This window comes from Juglans microcarpa x Juglans regia, chromosome 6D, assembly GCF_004785595.1.
Source record: "Juglans microcarpa x Juglans regia isolate MS1-56 chromosome 6D, Jm3101_v1.0, whole genome shotgun sequence".
NCBI classification, from domain to species: Eukaryota; Viridiplantae; Streptophyta; class Magnoliopsida; order Fagales; family Juglandaceae; genus Juglans; species Juglans microcarpa x Juglans regia.
This window is the reverse complement of record NC_054604.1, coordinates 4,825,646-4,845,913: the sequence shown is the minus strand read 5'-3', so window position 1 is coordinate 4,845,913 and position 20,268 is coordinate 4,825,646. Positions and strand designations below refer to the sequence as shown.

Genomic DNA, 20,268 nt, shown 5'->3' with positions numbered 1-20,268 from the left:
ATGGTAGCAGCCATTAAAGTGGAAACATCACATAAATAATGTGCGACATTATGATAGTTATATTGATCTATGATGTATTATATGGATACATTGGTTCAACCATTGAGTATAACAACTAGATTTTCTAGGTGAAAGTAACATGCACTTGAGAAAAACAGAGTGGCTCCATTACTGTTCCCATGAGGTGCACTCTGAAGTTTTGAGTCAGGATCCATGCATAGGATGAAGTATTCTCTTTTGAGAAAATTAAAAATAAAAATGCAAAGTAGTAGTGTGTAATGGAATAACCGCACGTCACCATAAGATTGGTGAACAATTGACATGAATACTCGTATATTTTATCTTTTAATTGTATATTTTTCGGAGCATAATCTTATTATTATTGAATCATTAATTTGTTAAATACTGTTCATGAAACATATAGATGATATGAGATAGTTGAGACTAATTATCTGAAAGAGAATTTGTCCTGTATAATGTATCGTGACTAATATTAATGTATTTTTCTTGTTATCTTTGGTCGGTTTCGGACTCGCACTTTAGGAATTTCCCTTTAATAACCTAGTTTTGTAGATTATTTATGTGGTAAATCTTACTAAACTAGATGGGTGGCAATTGGTACCTCAATCTATTTCTTCGTGATAAAGTCATGTCATGTCTGAACTTAAATTCAAAAGTTTACAATAGTGAGCAACAATCGTTACAACTATCTACTCAATAGTTGAAACTTCTAAGTTTCCAAATTATTGTAATTTATAATGAAAGAAAATGAAGGAAAAAGCAAATTCTATTTAGCCAAGATCGGAGGGGCATCATTGTAACTAGAGAGTCTCACCATTTCCAACCTCCGCTTGGAACCCCTTATTATACCCTCTCTTCAGGGTCTCCCTTTCAGGGAAAAGTAACTCTCCTTCTCTTTGCTCTGATACGAACAACCGAATACCACTTCGCCTGCTCTTCGCTCTCCCCCCTTCCTTCCCCACTGTGGGCGAAATTCTCCATCTGTTTCTTCTTCTGAGTGATGGGTGTGAGCAGCCGGTGCTCCCATACTTCACACATCACCGAGATCATCATCACCAGCTTCTTCCGCCACAAGCCTTAGATCCTAACTCGAAAACAAGGGCCTTTTGATCAGCCTAACCCAGCTGCCATGGCGGCTTGAGAAAGAAACTGATCAGGTGTTACAAGAAAAATATTATGGCAGGTGGGAGGGTTTATACCGGTGGTAGTGGTGGTGGTGGTTCCAGTCCTTTGAGTGTTTTGTTTCAGAATCAAAAGGGTTCTTGCGCTTCTCAGCCTCTTGATTCTCTTTTCCTTTCTGGGTCTTCCCCTTCTTTCCTTGGTACTCTCTCTCTCTCTTCTTGCTTTTCATCTCTCTATCGTTTTATATACTATTAGTTGCTCTTATGGGTGGTTTCGTATTCATTAATTTGCTATACTTAACTCTAAATCAGCCAAAGTTTCCTTCCTTGTATGCATACCATACTCTGGATTAGATTGGCTCTGATCTTATTGCCAAACCGTTTGTGTGGGTAGTTTATATTTTACTTTTTTGTTATAGATTCATGCAATTAAACCAAATTTAGATGATAAAAAATGATGAACAAGCAAGAAGAGAGTTTTACGAAGATTCTCAAGCACCCAGATAATTGGACATCCAATGTGTGTGTATCTGTGAAGAAAAATGTAACAGAGCTTCGCTGTCCATTCAAGATTTTGTTCTGGCGATTCAGTCAAAAATGGTGTTTTTTCTTTTTGAAAAGGAAATTAAGTGTGTTGTGGTTCTGTTTCAGGTTCAAGATCGATGATGAGCTTTGAAGATGCTCGTGGAGGAAACGGATCAAATAGACCGTTTTTTGGCTCGTATGACCACGAAGATAATGGAGACGACGACTTGGACGACTATTTTCATCAACCCGAGAAGAAGAGGCGGCTAACAGCCGACCAAGTCCAGTTTCTCGAGAAAAGCTTCGAGGTGGATAACAAACTTGAACCCGAAAGGAAATCCCAGCTTGCCAAGGACCTTGGCTTGCAGCCTCGGCAGGTTGCCATTTGGTTTCAGAACCGCCGAGCTCGGTGGAAGACCAAACAGCTAGAGAAGGATTTCGACGCTTTACAAGCTAGCTATGACAGCCTCAAGGCTGAATATGACAATCTCCACAAGGAGAAGAATGAACTAAAAGCTGAGGTAGAACATTTTGCTCCACAATTCACTGCCCTTTCTTTATGTATTATACTGGGATTTTGGATTGAAGCTCATCAACGAGTTTGAATTTTCTGCAGGTTGTTCTTCTAACAGATAAGCTGCTCCTGAAAGAGAAAGAGAGGGGAGGTTTTGAACTATCTGATACAAATAACCTATCCCAGGAATCCCTGCAAAAGCAGGTTTCTGAATCTGCTTGTGAGGCCGAAGCATCCAAAGTGTCGATTGTGTCATGTAAGCAGGAAGATATTAGTTCAGCAAAAAGTGATATATTTGACTCAGATAGTCCCCATTACACTGATGGGGTTCATTCTTCACTGCTAGAGCCTGGTGATTCTTCACATGTTTTGGAACCTGATCAATCGGATCTGTCTCAAGATGAGGAGGACAATCTCATGAGCAAGAGCCTATTGCCTCCATTCATCTTTCCAAAGTTGGAGGATGCTGATTACTCCGACCCGTCTGAAAGTTCATGTAATTTTGGATTTCCTGTTGAAGATCATGCATTCTGGTCCTGGTCTTACTGAGTTATCTGTGGCATATGAATTTCCCCTGTTTTGCTTTAGATCATCATGATGTGGTGGTAGATATATGCAATAAATCCAGAACAATTGATACCACGAGCTAGCTTGTGGTGGTGGGTTGGGTCTGGGCTGCACCAAGAAAAATGTTGGTCTTTTTGCCCTCTATGTGATTTTGTTGTTGTTGTTGTTGTTGTTGTTAAGGTTCTTAGTCTTCAATAAACTCTTTTTTAGTTTGGAATGTAATTAAATAACCTTTTCCCTCGTACAATGCTCTGTATTACTTTGATTTTGTGAAATTTTGTGGGTGGAAAGGGAGGTTAAACATGGGGCCTAAGTTGGTCTCATTGAAATTCTGCTAGTGAAATAATATATAGTAGCAAAAATGCTATATACCTATCTTCATGTCATAACATAACATTATCTATTAACTATAGTTTCTCATTTTAACATACAAGAGTTCATCTAGTAGATTACGGGAAACGTCAGTATTGTGCGATTGAAGTGAGATCAGAGTGTAGGATATAGCATGACTGAGCAAATATGATAAGGATGAATGAGAATAGTCTCCTTAAAAGTGAGTTTTGGAATGTTTTGGTGAAGGAGGAGATGCAGATGCCTTGACATTCAAAATCGTGGAATGAAAATTTGTACTGTTGTTTATTATCACGTGTTATGAACAACAGCTCATAAATATTTGATCCAGTTTTTCTGCTTAAGAGAACATGCGCAGAACTGTGATGGAGTCTGCCGCCTGCATTTTTTCTTTTAAATCGTCTTCAAAACAATGAGTAGCAGCATCTGATCTGCAGGTGTAAACAGCTCTGAAATGTACAAAAGAGTTGACTTTCATATTTTCCCTACTTTTCTAATTTCTTGTGGAAATTATTCAAGCATCAATTGCTATTGCGCTTTCTTGTCGTGGTATCAACCTCAAGATGACTAGGCAAAATCACTTATTATATTTCATATGCCAAATATGATGGACTTTAGTTTTGGCATAGAAAAAATATACTCATCATTTTAATTTTTATCATTTTTTTATCATCTCATTTTATAAAATTATATGATAGATTTATAAGTGAAATATAATAAATAATTTTCAATCATCTAATATCACATCATAGAATGATGAGAGGATGATAAAAATTAGAATGATAAGTAATATTTAATACTCCAATAAAATATCCTCAATGAAAATTGAAACTAGAAGTCTTATCGCCGTAAAGAGATTTTACAAATTAATATGATTTTATATGATACGTTAGGTTTATTTTATAATAAAATTAACTTTACAATTTGGCATACAACATCAAAACACGTCAATTTGTGAGTTTACTTTTGTGGAATCACCTTCTAACTAAAATATTTCTCTTTTTTAAATGAGAACTGACTTTATTTCACTAGGACTAAGATATGTTAAAGTTCTTATCGAACTCTATGAGTTATAACAAAAGATAGATGAATTTCATATATAAATTAGTCATGTTTAATTGTTGAACTCATCTCAATTTACTTATACATTTTTACATATATCTCAACCTATTTATATTTAAACACATCTCAATGAGACTTACAAAATTTTATTATTCATAAATCAACTCAGATCGTCTTAGCATCCAAACGTAGCTAACTAACTGTATTTATGTAATATCTAATATTCTAAAAAAAACTTTAATATAAATAAATATTGTGAGACTTATATAGCAAAATCCACAGTAAACGTTCAGAATTTTAACAAAATGTCAGCATCTGTTGCTTTTTTTTTTAATTAGTAGCGGGGAAGCTATGCAAAGGAGTGGTTTCGTGGTGGCCTTAACTTGGTAGGAAAATTCCTACATCGCCAAAACAATCAACATTGTTGGCTTAATTAAAGGGTCCCCTTCAACAGAACTATGATATATTGCAATGCAATCCCATCCAATGATGGTGATGCTGATTGTGACCTTCTTTCTTATCTTTTCCCAGTACTTTCTTCTTAGCATCAGTATACATATAGCCCATGTAAGTTATCATATCACTACTATTATTTACAAGTTAATTATCAAATAATTCATTTTTTTTTACTTTTTATTTATTATTTTTAGAAATAATGTGTGATTATTTGGGGAAAAAATATTTACTTATTTGTTTTTACATAAATTCTACACCATATTAAACCCTTAAAAAAACACTAAAAATTCTGAACCACTGATATTAAATTGTTGTATAAAATTGAAAATCAAAAGAATATTGCCAATTTAAAAAAGGAGTTTTATTGTGTTGAATGTTTTGCTGAGTCAAAACTGTTTGCTCTTGTTTGAGTTAAGACCAGTTCTATACTATTCATTACCGAACATCTTTGTCACCCGTAATGTTAAAAAACCCACCATGTTTTGCTTAAAATTTTAAGAAATAGAAATTTGACAAAACGAAAAGGACGGCTCAACCATCAATATTTTTCATATCTTGGTAAAAAGTAAGGGTGGGCATCGGAGGCCCGTCTCCCGCTATCCTGACCCCGTTAATCCCACCTCTGCATGGGCGGTGCGGGATAGCGAGGGCGGGGACCTTACTCCGCACCCCTTTTATATTTAATATAAAAGATTATATTTTTAATATTTATATAAATAATTTATTTTAATATATTATATATAGATATATATAATTTATTAAAAATTTGAAGTTGAATTCAAATTAATTGATTGTTTTGACCTCTTAGACTAATATTTATATAGGAGGTCAAGACAATACAATAATTATATTTAAAGAATGTGAGATTTAACATTATAAATTTTGGGACAGGTGCTACCCACACCATATGGTGTGAGGGCAGCTCTAAAACAAAGAGACTTAAAAAGTAAATAAATACGTCAAATGAGTTCTATCATTTCTTTTAATTACCGTTTCATGTTGTTTGGAAAACTTCCATGAACATTAATAAAGATTTTAAAATTCATTTTATCTGTCAATCTCAATATTTAATTTCTTTAATTTAGAAAAAAAAAAACTTTGAAGATCTGAGTTTTAAATATGTATGCATTGTTTTGTTATTAGTTTTAAATTACTCTTTTGATTTATAATTTGAAGTTCAAACATGTAGATTATAAGAATAATTATACTCAACAGTCCTACATAATATAAAAAATATAAAAAATAAAAATCTATTGTGTGGTATAGGACTGTTGAGTAGAAGAATTAAAATTATAAATATTTAGTACAATTTTAATAATAATTTATAGTTTTTATAGATACATTGAAGGAATAATTTGGAGACAAATATGTTGTATTATTAAATCAAATACCATTCTAAAATAGCGAGGTGTCTATTACGTCTTTATATGGATCTCCTGCCGACATTAAAAATCCGCTAGGATGGGGTTTTAACGGATGTTCGGAACGTGTACGGCCACGATCGATCGAACGGGGCTCCTCGTCAAACCAACAAGCCTCGCTGTCAAAGACAGCCTCCACTCAACAAACGGAATCTAAAAACTTGTGCTGGGCCCCATGGGACGTGGATGTTAAGAGCCACGTGGCAGTAGATCCGACACCTCATTGGCTGATATTCGGCTCAACATGGTTATATTTTAATGTGATGAAAAATAAAAATAAAAAGGGATTTTTATTCTGTTTCGAGGGAGAAGATACACAGATAGAGATAACCAAGTGTATATATATATATATTATAAAATATATAATGGGTGGGACCCAGTGGAGCGTTGGAGACGGTGACAGCACGCATCTGTTTATTTAAATTATATTTATATTTAGATGTTAAAATGAGTTAAGTTGAGATGATAAAATATTATTAAAATTTATTTTTTAATATTATTATTATTTTATAATTTAAAAAATTTATTATATTTTATATTAAAATTTAAAAAAATTATAATAATAAATTAAGATAAATTGAGAAAAATTAAATATCCAAACCAAGTCTTAGATCAATCCAATGTCACACGTGGTGGGTTGCTTTCGGTAGGTCCACTTACAAGTGGCTGTCAGCTCTCATTTTCAACGCCCTATTGTTAACCGATAATGATAGGTTTTATTAGCTTCCTACAATTTTTTTAGTTTTTTTAGTTTTTTTATTTAATAATTAAATAAGTAACTATTAATAAAATTATATATTTTTAAATTTTTTTAATAATTAATGATGCTAAAAAAAATATTTAAAAAATTAAAATTTTAAATGTATTATAAAATAATAAAAAAGAAATACAAAAGTAATAAACTTATTATTATTCATTTTTAACTGAGGTAACAATTAACAATTACAAACATTCTGGCAATTTTCTTTGAATTTCATAATATTTAATATTAAGTTTCACATTTATTTACGAATAAAATTAAATGATGTGCAATTAACAATCTTTTATTTATCTAAAAAATGACAAAACTTACTCTAAAAAATAATATTATATATAGTTATAAAGTATTTAAGCATCGAATAATTATTTTAAAAAAGAGTGGATCTATTATTAAAAAATTAAATTTTTTTATATAAATTTTGTATTTTTTTTTTAAATTATACGATATTTACGTTCTTTATAATTATAAATATTATTTTTCTTCTAAAAATTGGGAGTTGATGCAAACAAAAAAATTGAAAAGAAAAACAAACATTATGAATAATATTGTACGGTAGAAATGATTGTTATTTTCACGAGAAGGCCACCCATCTCCGTGGAAAACGTTACAGTTTGGTGGATTAAACTGTAATTTTCTTCACGTTCTTTTTCTGCTCTCCAACGATAATTTAACACACTTAAAAAAGTTGAAAAACCATTGAGAATAATGTTCAAGAAAGGTAATGATTCATAAATTGTGGTGTCAATAGCTAGAAATTCTTATGGTACTATTGGATTAAAAGGAGGAAGCAGATGAGGAAAAAAATCTCTCGGTTTTGCTCTTAGAGATTTATAAGGTTATGTTTCGATTTTGTGATGATATCAGATTATTTGAGTTAATTTATAAATAGTAATATTTTACAGATCATATTAAAATGTGTTTGAATATAAAGAGATTGAAATATTTGTTTGAATTTATGAAGTAGGTTAAAATGTGTTTAACTATTTTATGAAAAGTTGAAAAAATAGTAAGTCTCATCAATGATTATGATATGAGTTGAGTTGATTTTAACAACTAAACACACCCTTACTTCTTGTTGAAGGTGATGCAAATAGTCAATGGAATGACAATTTGTGTTTGCGAGTTGTAATTGTATCATGTCAAGTCATGAGTATTATTTATAGATCAATCCGAATCCAACCCGAATTAAGCAATATTGAAAGAATGATTCGTCATAATAATTTGGATATGTTGAAAGAGAGACGTGTTATGAGAACCAAAACTAAACAGAATCATGAAAATTCTTATTTTGGATATGGAAAAAGGATAATAATACACAAACAACTTTTCTATAACTATTTTATAATTTACTTTGCAATTATCCAATACAATCATGACATTTCATTAAAAATAAATTTCAATTTTATAAAATTACCTTTCACTTCATGGAAAGTTGTAAAATAATTATAAAAAAAATTGTAAGTCGATCGTTTTCCGTCTAGTAATTACTGTTTTCTATAGAGTTATGCTACTCAGCATCCTAAACCATACATCTTACCTCTTTTAATTATTTTTTTAAATTTTTTTTTATTTTATTCCTGCTGAACTAATTGAATTGTTTTATCATTCAAATTTTATATACTTGTTACGGAAAAAGAAAATTAAAAGAAGTGTAGTATGTGAGATGCTAAGTAGAATTATTATTTTATATATATTCAAAAAGTTTATATAACAGCAAATTATCTTATAAAAAAAAAAGCCTTTGGTGACACCATTTTTTGACAGATTTGATGAACATGTACCTAAATGACAATTCTCCCCCCCATCTATCTCTCTCTCTCTCTCTCTCTCTAGAAAAGGTCATCTTTAGTGGATCTGATCTGAAGTCCAAAAATCCACTAAAAGTTTGAAAAATTGTTGTCACCAATAACAATTAAACTGATAATCACTGTGATCAGTAGTTGACTCCGAAATCGAATGCAATTTGAGCAAGTTTTGTAAGCATGCAAGAAGCGACGTTTGATTAACCCTCCTCCACGACTACTGAGTTGGAATTAATCAGTACCACCTCTTATCGCATAAAAGAAAATTAAAATTAATATATAATTCTTCATCAGCATCTAATTAATTCTTTAAGTTAATTGGATGGTATCATTTAGTTGTCGTACGTGTGAGTGTTGTAATCACTCTCAAAATTGGCGTACTTTAATTAATTCACATCACAACTTCTCTCTCTCTCTCTCTCTCTCTCTCTCTCTCTCCCCCCCTTTTTTTTTCCCTGTTCTTGATACCCATATCAATATCAACTTATATAAATATTAAACCTTTGACCAAAATATATGAGAAGCTACACAATTGATCAGATGTGGTTAACCATGAAATTCTCTAAGACATGGTATGGATAGTCAGATGAGATAGATGAGATGATCGGTTAAAAATAATAAAATAATTTGTGAATAATAGTGAAATAATTTAAATTAATATATTTTATAGATTTTTAAAAATGAGAGATAAAAAGTTGAATTATAATATTAAAAAATTTAAAAATTGTTAGAATATAATTTTTATATATAATTTTTTTTTTGAATTTAAAAAAGTTGAATTATTATTATTTTTGTTTTGTTTTTTTTAGAAGTTTGGAAAAGTTATAACGATTAGGTAATAATCAGATGAAAAAGTTAAAATTTGAAATTAACAAATATTTGTGTTTTAGTGTTTGTAGTATTGAGATGAGATAATATGATATGAGAGCATCTTGCAATCTAAACAGGACCTAAAAGTTGTGGCCTTGATATGTTTTCTCCATGTTCTATGTTTCGAATTTGGTGGGCCACAACAAAACAATTAAGTTAGGTTTGAATAATAAATTAAGATGAGATGAAAGTCGAATAAAATATCATTAAAATATTATTTTTTAATATTATTATTATTATTGTGAAATTTAAAAAAATTAAATTATTTATTACATTTTATGTAAGAATTTATAAAAATTATAACGATGAGATGAGATGAGATGGATTTAAAACCCCATTTCAATCCAAACCGAGCTTAATGTTTCTCAATATTGGTGTGTCTTTTTATATCCTCCATTTCTAAAAAAAAAAATTGAGGCACGCTAGATTATTTTTAATAATTAAAAAATAATTATTAACACTTCGAAGCGGTGGTGGTCCGACCGCCACATGGGAACAATTCGCTTGCGGTGAAACCACTTCAAAATAAGGTAAATCTCGCCACCTCGCGTGGGGTGGTTACGTAACCACTACATATCTTTTTATTTTTATTTTTTATTTATTTTCATTAGAGTGTAAAGTCCATGTTGTAATTGTAGTTATTTTCATTATATAAAGTTGAGTTTTAATTTTTAAGCAAAGAATACGTGTTAGACCCACTAGTCACTTGGTACGTCGCAAATCAAGAGATGCTAAAAAAGATGGCTCAAGATTTCCTAGAGTTTAGAATCAATTTCAAAGGCCAAAAGATAAACACATAAGAGAGTCTAGTAACATTTATAGAACATTTAATGTTGCATAAGAAATTTACGTGAATAATAATAATAATGTTGTAAAACTCACCTCATTGTCTATTACGCAATCTTCCACTTTATGTTTGATTCTGTTTGGATGCTGAATTGATTTTAGATGATCATAATTGATTTGTGAATAGTAGTATTTTGTAAATCTCATTGAGATGTCTTTGAATGTAAATAAATTGATATATGTGTTTAAATGTATGAAATATGTTAAGATGAGTTTATCTTTTTTATGAGAAGTTGAAAAAGTAGTGAGTTCCATCAATGATTTGAGATAAGTTGAAGTGATCTTGATATCCAAACATAGCCTAGAATCCAATAAAAACTATATAAAATACTAAATACTAAATAGAGATACACAAGCATTTCTTAAGATTAAGCTAAAAATAATTGTCTCATCCCAATACTAGTCCAAATATGCTAAACATGAATCTAAGTATTGAGTGAGAAATTACGAATGAACACAAACGTCCACCACTGTATCGGCAGTTTCCTGAGCTATTAATCCAACCTCTTGAAATTCCTTTTGTAAAATCGTAAGTTGCATGCCTAAGTGAGAGATAAGTGTCATCTATGTTCAGTTTCGACAATTCACCCCCAACTATTGTTCTTTGGATGTATGCTAAAACATCTTCCTTTTTATTGTAAATATACTTGGAGAAATGATAGTTACAGTCGTAAATATTGTACAATCATTTTGAAAAAAATGAATAAATTCAGAATTCACATGAAAAGAAATTAATTTTTTAACAATAGACTCCACTTTTTTTTAAAGCGACTGCATAATACTTATACACTCTACGACTGTATATAACATTACTCATATACTTTTCCTTTTAAGTTGGTTGTAAATCGAGTATTATTACAAAGACATGGCAAGATTGATTGGGTTTGGTAAAAAAGTTACCAAATCCTTCTTTTACCCAAATTAGAAGAGCAATAGATACGATATTAAATATTCATTTAAATATTCCTTATATCTGTCCCTTTTTGTGAATTGGATGATACAGTTTAGAGAGAGGGTATAGGTGAAAATCTCGATTGTTTGTTTCTCTAATGATATTCATAATACATGAGAGAGAATTTCACATTGTTATACAATATATGCCCATGTATGTCAAGATTCATGTCAGCTTCATCATTGCTATTCCATTATATCAAGCGAGCAGTTTCCTACTTATTTCTTTTGCCCTGCAAGAAAAGAATCCAATTTCCATTTTCAAGTTTCAGAACATTAAATAAGTTATTGAAATCGTCTCTTCTCATTGAATTTATAAGATAATTGGTCATTTTCCAAGAAAAAGTCCAAAATCCCAGCAGGGACTTGATCAATTTCAAGCTATGTACTTATTGCGCTCCGAGCTGCCTTTTTTTTTTTTTTTTTTTTTTTTTTCTCGTGCTTATTTTTATTTTTGTTTTTGTTTTTTGGATGTGTAAATAGTCTGGTTTCAGTATTTGGGTTGAAGAAAATAATGACTTGGAAACTTAAGAAGGACATTGAGATAAAAAGAGAAGAGGACGTTGGTGTCACACACACAAATGAAATCTTCGGCTCCATTTGGATTCGAAACTTACTTCAACTCAACTCATCTCATCTCATCTCATCATTATAATTTTCACAAATTTTCATAGAAAATATAATAAATAATTCAAAATTTTTCAAATTCTAAAACAATAATAATATTAAAAATAATATTCTAACAATATTTTATTCAACTCATTTAAAACCATCTCAACTCACCTAAACCTTTTCATCTATTTGTTATCAGCACATATAAACTTCAGAGAATGTTTGCTCATATTCATGGCATCACATGTGAATAGCATTCTTTTTATGTTGGCCCACAAATGCATATCAGGCATTTTATCATTTTGGGCTAAATAGCTTTAAATATCAGTCTTGGACAGCTTAACTTTGCAGCAAACATATTCTCACAGCATTATTCTAGTTTGTTTTTGGAATTTTTTCCTAGTCATCCTATTCCCACGTTACTAGAGATCGAAGTTGTGGCTAAACAATCACCTGCTAGATCTACACGAATAAGCAAACTTCCAAGATTCTTCATAGTGCTTTAACGATTACCTTATATCATCTAACAAGTCCTGATGTATGATAACTCATAGAGGTGTAAATGGCAGGGAATCCAAGCAGCATCTGACATTAAAAAGATTCCAAGACAATATTGATATGCATACACAAAAATTCACAAGAGATGGGTTGAAGTCTGTTTGTCGTATGATCCCCGTGGACTTAAATATCACCAGTGATCTTAATCTCAAACTTGTTAATAACAAAGTTTGTATAACTTCTATACAATCATGTAACATGATACTGTGTAGATTGGTGCCTGCCAAAGCTTTTCATTTTCCTCTTTAGAAGCCATTATTTGGGAGAAGAATCTGGACAAATACGCTTGGTGCGCGCGGAGTGATTAGGATTACTTACTCGATCTTCCACTACCTTTGCAGAAGGTGATTTGTGTCGATCTTCATAGCATACACTTAGATTCAGATAATGAAATTGTTTACAGATCAAAATTTGAAGTTATCCTTCAAGAATAACACCATCTCTTGCTGTAGCAATAGAACAGAAAAAATGAGAAAACATCACATGTTAGCAACGTATAAGAAAAAATAATGTGTTAGTAATGAATACCGCGTGATTTCCACAGGGTTTTGCTAAGACATCGAATCTCGAGCATCTTGAAGGAAGAATGACCTCTATTAATACTGGAACTTGAAAGCATTTGAACTTACAACTCAGTTTTCGACATAGTCAATTAACATTTACAATACTTGATACCTACTAACGAGTTTTCTTCAGATTATTTAACCAATAGCTGATGCAGGAAATCATATGTTAAATCAGTTGAGAAAAATTTATTTGGCATCCATTAGTTCATTCTTCCTAGGGATATTTGTTTCATTTTGGTCAAGACCCCTTGGTAATTAAAGGTAGCTCGTGAAGGAGGAAGTAAAAGATCTTACAATCAAACAGAGGAGGATGCATCCAGCAGCGCCAGGGAACAAAGCATACCAAAAGTTCAAGTGGTGCAACTTAGCTCCATCAATGAACAGAATAGGCAAGCTTGCAGCTACATTTTGATGGTAAAGTTTGCATCTTAGCACAAAATTGTGGATCTCTTAGGAAGCAAGCAACAACAAAGAGGACAAGTTAAAGCTGCCTTAGGGTATTACCTGGTGGATGACTGGCACCCGTGTAGATCATGAAGGCTATGGAAGCGGCCAGGGCAATGCTTCTAGCAAACCAGCCTGGCCCAAATATAGAGAATGCCAGAACACCAATGGCAGCGCAACCAATTTGAGCGATGAACATGTTGTACTTCTGTAACATTACAACAGCAAGATACTTCTTAATGCAAGTCCTTGCAGGGAAATGAACTCAAGTGATGAAAGTATAACGCAGCCAATGACACGAAGGTTCCACCAAAGGAATTTTATATCCATTGTTTTTCATTTTAATAAACCAATCAATCCCTCGGGTCTCAATCTTCAAGATTTGACCATGAAATCAACATATGATTTTCTTTATTCAAAAGATATTTGTACGGTATCCTTCAATTGGGGGTAGATATCTTCGACTAAGTACCAAACTTGTCTCTGTTGTAAAAAGCTTTGAATCATGTAACAAACAAACTCTCTATCCATGGCCTACTCCCTGGCCTGAGAATCTGGACCAAACGGCAAACACCTTCTTAAACCATGCCAAAATCCTAAACTATCCAAAATGTCTGAAGAAGTGACAAGACAAAAACAGGTCCCAACACGGTCTCGTTTGTTTTTACAACTCCTCTCAATTCATCTCATCTAATCATTACAACTTTTCCAAATTTTCATACAAAATAAAATAAATAATTTAATTTTTTCAAATCTAAAAAAAAAAAAAAATAATATCAAAACAATATATTCTAACAATATTTTATTCAATTTTTAACTTTAATCTCAACTCATCTGCGAAAACAAACGAGGCCGATCAGAAATGCTAGTTATATACAAAGCAGAGCCTAACAACATGCATTCACTGCCTTCCCTTCGCCATTTGGCACATCAATTTCTTGTGCTACATGGGAGTTTCAATATTGATGAAGCCATTGAAATCTGGGCTTTCAATACATGATGAAATTTAAATTTTCTACAGAAATAGGTTTTGAAAGAAATCACCATGGTATTGAAAGCGAAGGGATGGCTATCGCCTCCATGCAAAAATATGGTATTCAAAGTAAGTTTCAGTCCATTGATAAAACTTCATGTTATCTCCACGTGCCAAAAATTAAATTTTGAATGTTGATGGACTTGTCAAACGCCACCACATAAGAACGATTTGGTGTAGAGCATGCAGAAATGCATCGATTCTGTATTAGTAAAAGGATTCTCTCAATTAATAAATCCAAACATGGCTAGGATCTCTACAAGGGAAGGAAATGACTTTTAGAAAAGAAACAAAGCTATTGACGGACATGGGCACATTAAAATATACGAGTGTGTTGCAAGATACGAGGATGATGCAGAGAAGATATTATAAGAAAAAGGATTGATCGAAGACCAAAAAAAAAAAAAAAAAAGAGGTGCAAATTGCTCTGCAAATCTAAAAGAAGCTATATTGGATCAAATTAAAAGAGGATCGATTGCTCCAACACCATAAATATGACTTAGAATTAAAGGAAAAATACACAATAGAATAGAAAAAGAAGAACAGCTAAAAGATTTCATCTTCTTTATTATATTTTTTCTCTTCATCTATGGGGTGTCAAAGTTACCAGACTAACATGGTATATGAAGGTGTCATAATTGACGAAGAGATCTCGTTCTTAAAGCTTAATAAGTTTAAAGCTTATTACTCAATAGTTTCGTACCATCAACAACTAGCAAGTTTTCCAGGGAGGTGAACGAGTCTAAACAATGTGCATGTTCATGAGTGAGAGATGACACACTGGCTGAGAAAGCTCAACAAGTGTGTCACAGTAGACCCAAAATAAAGCCATAGAAAGTATTCGTTGCAAACAATGTTGTCTATATGTGTCAGAGAAAGCCCATGAAAGCCCATCTCTAATATCCAAAATAAAGGCCGTTCGGATGTTGAGTTGAATTAAGATGAGTTTAAATGAGTTTAATTCTTTATGATTAGAAGTAAATTAAGATGGTGAAGTAAGTTTTGTGAGGTCTACATAAGATAAGTTTAGATGTATTTGAATTTTAAAAATAAATTTAAATATATTTATGAGAAGTTGTGGATCAAGTGTAAAGAGATTTTGAGTTAAAGGTAAATTTAATTAAACTCAACTTAAAATTAGACTATACAAGTAACAAACGGGCCTTAAATGACTGAGGCCGAGCCATTAATCAAATTCAAAGGTCAGCTCTTTCGATTCAAGGAGAAAGAGAGAGAGAGAGTCTACCCGAGCAGCTGGAGAGGAGGGAGCGGCAAAGAGAACAGCAGAAACAGCCCCCAAAGGTGCAATTGTCATTGAAATGCCTCTTGGGGCCAAAAACTGATCCATCTTGCCCAATATTGCCATTGCAGCGAACGCCCCTACAGAAAAAACTTCAACAATTAAGCACATTCTAAGTCATTGGGAAGTATCTGTATCTAAATCTAGCAAATCTCAAAACCTGCAGAAGGCCAGAGGATGTCGCTGAGGGAAGGAGCTGCAGGGCCCTTCTGGGGTTTCCAATAATCCCAGAATGGTGCAGCCACGTTAGTTGACGCCACGATTCCATTTTCTCTTCTTCTAGTTCTTCTTCCTCCTATGCCGCTTATGCTTCTGCTGCTAGTGGGATTAACACCAAAATGCCTTTCTAAGACAATTCCTTTGTTTTGGACGAAACGGCTATGGATTAACAAAGGATTTGCAGGAGAAAATGAGATATTTTGATGGATAGGAGAAGAGGAGGCTCGTAGTTGCATGCCCATTTCTTAGATCTCTCACTCTTTTCTGTATGTCTGTCTATCTCTGTTCCCTCTCTCCCTTCCACTTGTTCCTCGTAGATATCATCCAATCTCATGGTGAGAAAAGACTCAAATATAATACACGTGCAGAGAGAACGCTGATCGATGATGCTCCTTGGAAACCATGGCTGGACTTCTAAGGTTGGCTTTTGGGGTGGTCTAAAGGTCATTGGAGAAAGCGAACATTCTTATATATGCGCCTTATGCGGATTGGATTAGGATTTAAAAGAGAGATTATATTTTACTAAAAGGTATTATGGTTAAAGTGATTGTAAAAAAATAAATTTATAAAATTACGTGTTTTGATAAGAAAGTGAGATTGTAAAATTATTTTTATTATAAAATAAATTTAATAGAACACGTGAACTCATGTCAGTTTAATTTTTTTATAATTTCATTGTATATATAATACTTTTCTATTTAAAATTTTATCGGTTTAGATTGAATTGAAGTAGTTAAATTTTTATCTAAGTAATTTGATATAAGAAATTATTTAAAATGTAAAAGATTAAAGAATGGATGAAGAAATGCATTCCGTTTTCTTGTATCGAGGGTATAACCAGTGTTGTTAATACCGTACCGTACCGTACTGATTGGTACGATCGGTATTTTTTGTACTGATTATTGGGCCGGTATAGATACTATATGTATTTCATACCGGTCGAAATACCGGTCGGTACCTGTTGTTCCGGCCTATATTTCAGCATGTACTGACCTGTATTTCGGCCGATATTTCGGCCTTTATTTTTTATTTTTTTTCAAATTATAAGTTCATTTTTTGACCCTTAATTCAAACTAGGCTATTTATAATTTATATATATATGTATTTATATATAATTTATTTATATATAAACTATTATTTTGGAATATAATTTATATATATAATTTATTCATAGATCGACTATTCTGAAACAGTACCGATACTAAAATATTTCATTCTAATGATTTGACCGATACGACATCCAGTACGATATTCAAAACATTGAAAACACTCTGACTAGGTTCTGAAACAAAATCTATATTTTTTCTTAAAAGAAATACTATTTACAGGCCTTAATCATCTACAAAATGCAGGATGACCGTAACAGAATTTGAAGTTGCGATAGTAATGGAGTTAGAACTTGGGACCAATTACTTGTCTGGGTAAAGGTGAGGCCCAAAGCAAATGAGAAGCAAGCCGGTGCCTGTGCCTGTGCCTGTGCCTGTGCCTGCCAATGACTTTGTGAAGTACTTCTCCCTCATTTCTCCCAAACAAATATCAAGCTGTATTCATCATCCTCTCCCAGCAAACTCCAAACAGTGAGAATTACGTGCATGCAGAGGAAAAACCAAAACAAACAACATTAATTTTTTTAGATTATCAATATTTTATTTTGAATAGTTAGCCAGAGTCCAATGTAAGGTTTTTTTTTCCCTAGCAAATGTAAGTAACTTAACGCAGCCTAGCTCTTATTCTTGTAGGTGTAATGTTCACTAAAGGGAAAAAAGAAAAAAACCTGTTCAGTTTTGTAACACCACCTTCCCAAAGGCTAGGAGTGTCACGTACTTTTCATAAAAATAAATCCGACAAGAAATCTCAAATTTCATAAATGAAATTAATAATTTATTTTGCAGAAAATGTATAATAAAAAGTCTTCCAAAAACATTAAATGAAATAAACTGAACAAAATTCATGTCATAAAAGCATGTTTTATTTTAGAAAGTCTGAACAAAAATTTAATGCTCCTTCTATTTCTGGCCTGTCTGCTCGTATTCATCATCCTCACCTGGGTGATTAAAAACATGAAAAACGTACAAAAATGAGTCGAAAACTCAGCAAGAAATCCATCACAACGTAAACATACTAAACATAAGATTTTCATAAAAACTTTCATGTTGAGAGTTTAAAAAAATTCATGACTATTCATACTGATGCTTGTGCTATGCATGACTGTTTTAACTGAATTAACTGACTGATCTGACTTTATCTGACTGGCCAACACACTTAACCCTGTGTGCGAGGTTGTGCATCGGCCCCACATCCCGCGGCTGTAAGGGGAGCCGCTGATAGTATTCTGACATACTATGGTGGACCACGACTGAGTTCGTGGATTGCACATCCACCCTGAAACTGAATTGCATTGGTACCATGCATCTTAATGGTCATCTTAATAACTGATTTGATCTTATATTTCACCTGAATTTAAGATGGCTTACGTGTCTTATACACATGAGATGCATGACATACTACATGCATAATCATAATTTCTGAATTTAAATATGATGCGGAATGACAAAATAGTATGTTATGCTGATGACATGTTTGCATATGACATGAGTGGTGCATAAATAATTGGCTGGAAATGAACTGGCTTGAATACTAATTATCTATAAACTGAACTGTGATGATCCTAAACTTGTGATCAAATTACTTACCTCGCTGCATTTCTTCTTAAATAACACTTCGTAACTTGAGACCTATATGAAATAATAACTATCACTAAATTTGTTTGGAAAACACATAAGTACTAATATCTTACTTAATTAAATCCACAATCTAGAAGATAGTGTTAAACAATTCAATAAATCCTAGTATCTAAATTACTTAAAATACTTATTTATAATTTAGATGAATACTCGAACTATTTTAAAATAATTCATAAAACTTAAATTCTTAAACTAAGTTTTATTTCTTAACATAATTATTAAATCTTATAAGAAACCTAATAAATTCTATTTAATATTCTAAACATCATAATTTTATTAAATTCTTAACATAATAATTTTATTAAATTCTACTAAATAAACAAATGAATATTAAGAAAATACTCGCAAAACATCCTTATAAAATAGCCTTTGACTAATATATTTATTTAAGAAAATTGACTTTTAAAATGTTAAGCCCAATAAAATTAGTAAAACTGTTGTTGAAATAAAATACAATTAAAATAATTAGAATTTTGTAAGAGTTGAAATCTGGCTCATATAATATAATATTGTACTACATGAGCCCAACAAAAGAGCTCAAACACACGCATAAGGGCCTAAAGCCCAAGGGCCTATCAAAACACACAGATTCTTCTAGAGCAGAGAACATGGCTAAACCAAAAATAGAGAGTTTGAGAGAGAGGGGTTCTGCGATAAGGAGAGCTCACCGAGAGAGGGCTGAGTCGGCGATTCTGGGCCGTCGGAAGTGGTCGACGGCGTGGCTGGAAATGGACGGCGGCGCGGCTAGGTTTCTGAGTAGGGAGGTGCGACGCCGTGAGAGAAGATAGAGAGAGAAAGACAGAGAAAATGAGGTGGCTCAACGCCCGTCGTGGATGGCAGAGGTTAGTGTCGACATCTTCTGGTATATTCTGGTGGTTTCCGGAGTTTGGTGGTGATCGAAATCTCTCGACAGTGAAGCATGGTGAGGCGGCAATTTCTGGGTTGTCCATAGCTGCTTCGGTGTAGTGGAGACTAGTGGGTTTCTCTTGAACGCGGTGGTGCTCTGTTTTGATGTTAGAAACTGACCCTCGGGTGGTTTGCTCTGTGCGTTGGGTGGTGAGGTTTACTGTGTTATCCAAAGAGTGGGTTCGTCGTCCCTTGAGGTGGTCATCGGTGGCGTCGTCGTGCCCTGGGCAGAGGGGCTGAGGGTGCGCTGGGCAAAGGCTCGAAATGGTTCTTGGTCTGCGGCGTGAGGTTTTCTTCATGCAGAAGATCTAGCATATAAACATATATATATATATATATATATATATAGGTGGTAGAGAACACCAAAAAAATAAAACCCTAGGGAAAGAGACGTGCATATATGGGAGTGGAGAAGTGCGGATGATCACCGAGTTGGTTCTCACGGTTTAAAACAAACGGGTTTGGGCCTCGGTTTTAGGAGTACGAGTTTTGGAGTTGAGAGTTGGTTTCCCTTATCAATTAGGAGATAAAAAAAAATGTAAATAAGATTAGGGTTACCAATCAAGAGATAAAAATAAGGTTTATGGGTGGAGATATGGAGAAATAAGATTTTATTTCA

At 32.8% G+C, this 20,268-nt stretch overlaps 2 protein-coding genes across 2 annotated transcripts; one reads left to right on the top strand and one right to left on the bottom strand.

The window, feature by feature from the left end:
• Nucleotides 1-810: 810 nt before the first annotated feature.
• On the top strand, nucleotides 811-2,995 carry LOC121234707 (homeobox-leucine zipper protein HAT5-like). The gene is made up of 3 exons (XM_041130766.1): nucleotides 811-1,342; nucleotides 1,794-2,188; nucleotides 2,284-2,995. The coding sequence occupies exons 1-3, from the start codon at nucleotides 1,198-1,200 to the stop codon at nucleotides 2,728-2,730; spliced, it is 987 nt and encodes a 328-aa protein (XP_040986700.1). The 5' UTR covers nucleotides 811-1,197; the 3' UTR covers nucleotides 2,731-2,995.
• Nucleotides 2,996-12,465: 9,470 nt separating this feature from the next.
• Nucleotides 12,466-16,453, bottom strand: LOC121235708. The gene is made up of 5 exons (XM_041132079.1): nucleotides 15,941-16,453; nucleotides 15,727-15,860; nucleotides 13,508-13,655; nucleotides 13,298-13,404; nucleotides 12,466-12,883 (listed from the first exon to the last, which is right to left on the bottom strand). Exons 1-5 carry the CDS (start codon nucleotides 16,239-16,241, stop codon nucleotides 12,842-12,844), a joined length of 732 nt encoding a protein of 243 aa, XP_040988013.1. The 5' UTR covers nucleotides 16,242-16,453; the 3' UTR covers nucleotides 12,466-12,841.
• Between the last annotated feature and the right edge of the window lie 3,815 nt (nucleotides 16,454-20,268).

What these genes read in the sequence shown, in the direction of transcription:
- LOC121234707 (XM_041130766.1), top strand. Translation starts at nt 1,198, where the DNA reads ATGGCAGGTGGGAGGGTTTATACCGGTGGTAGTGGTGGTGGTGGTTCC. An exon ending in GTCTTCCCCTTCTTTCCTTG is followed by an intron (nt 1,343 to 1,793) that starts GTACTCTCTCTC and finishes GTTCTGTTTCAG; the next exon opens with GTTCAAGATCGATGATGAGC. An exon ending in AGAATGAACTAAAAGCTGAG is followed by an intron (nt 2,189 to 2,283) that starts GTAGAACATTTT and finishes AATTTTCTGCAG; the next exon opens with GTTGTTCTTCTAACAGATAA.
- LOC121235708 (XM_041132079.1), bottom strand. Translation starts at nt 16,241, where the DNA reads ATGGGCATGCAACTACGAGCCTCCTCTTCTCCTATCCATCAAAATATC. An exon ending in CATCCTCTGGCCTTCTGCAG is followed by an intron (nt 15,861 to 15,940) that starts GTTTTGAGATTT and finishes TTTTTTCTGTAG; the next exon opens with GGGCGTTCGCTGCAATGGCA. An exon ending in GGGTGCCAGTCATCCACCAG is followed by an intron (nt 13,405 to 13,507) that starts GTAATACCCTAA and finishes ATCAAAATGTAG; the next exon opens with CTGCAAGCTTGCCTATTCTG.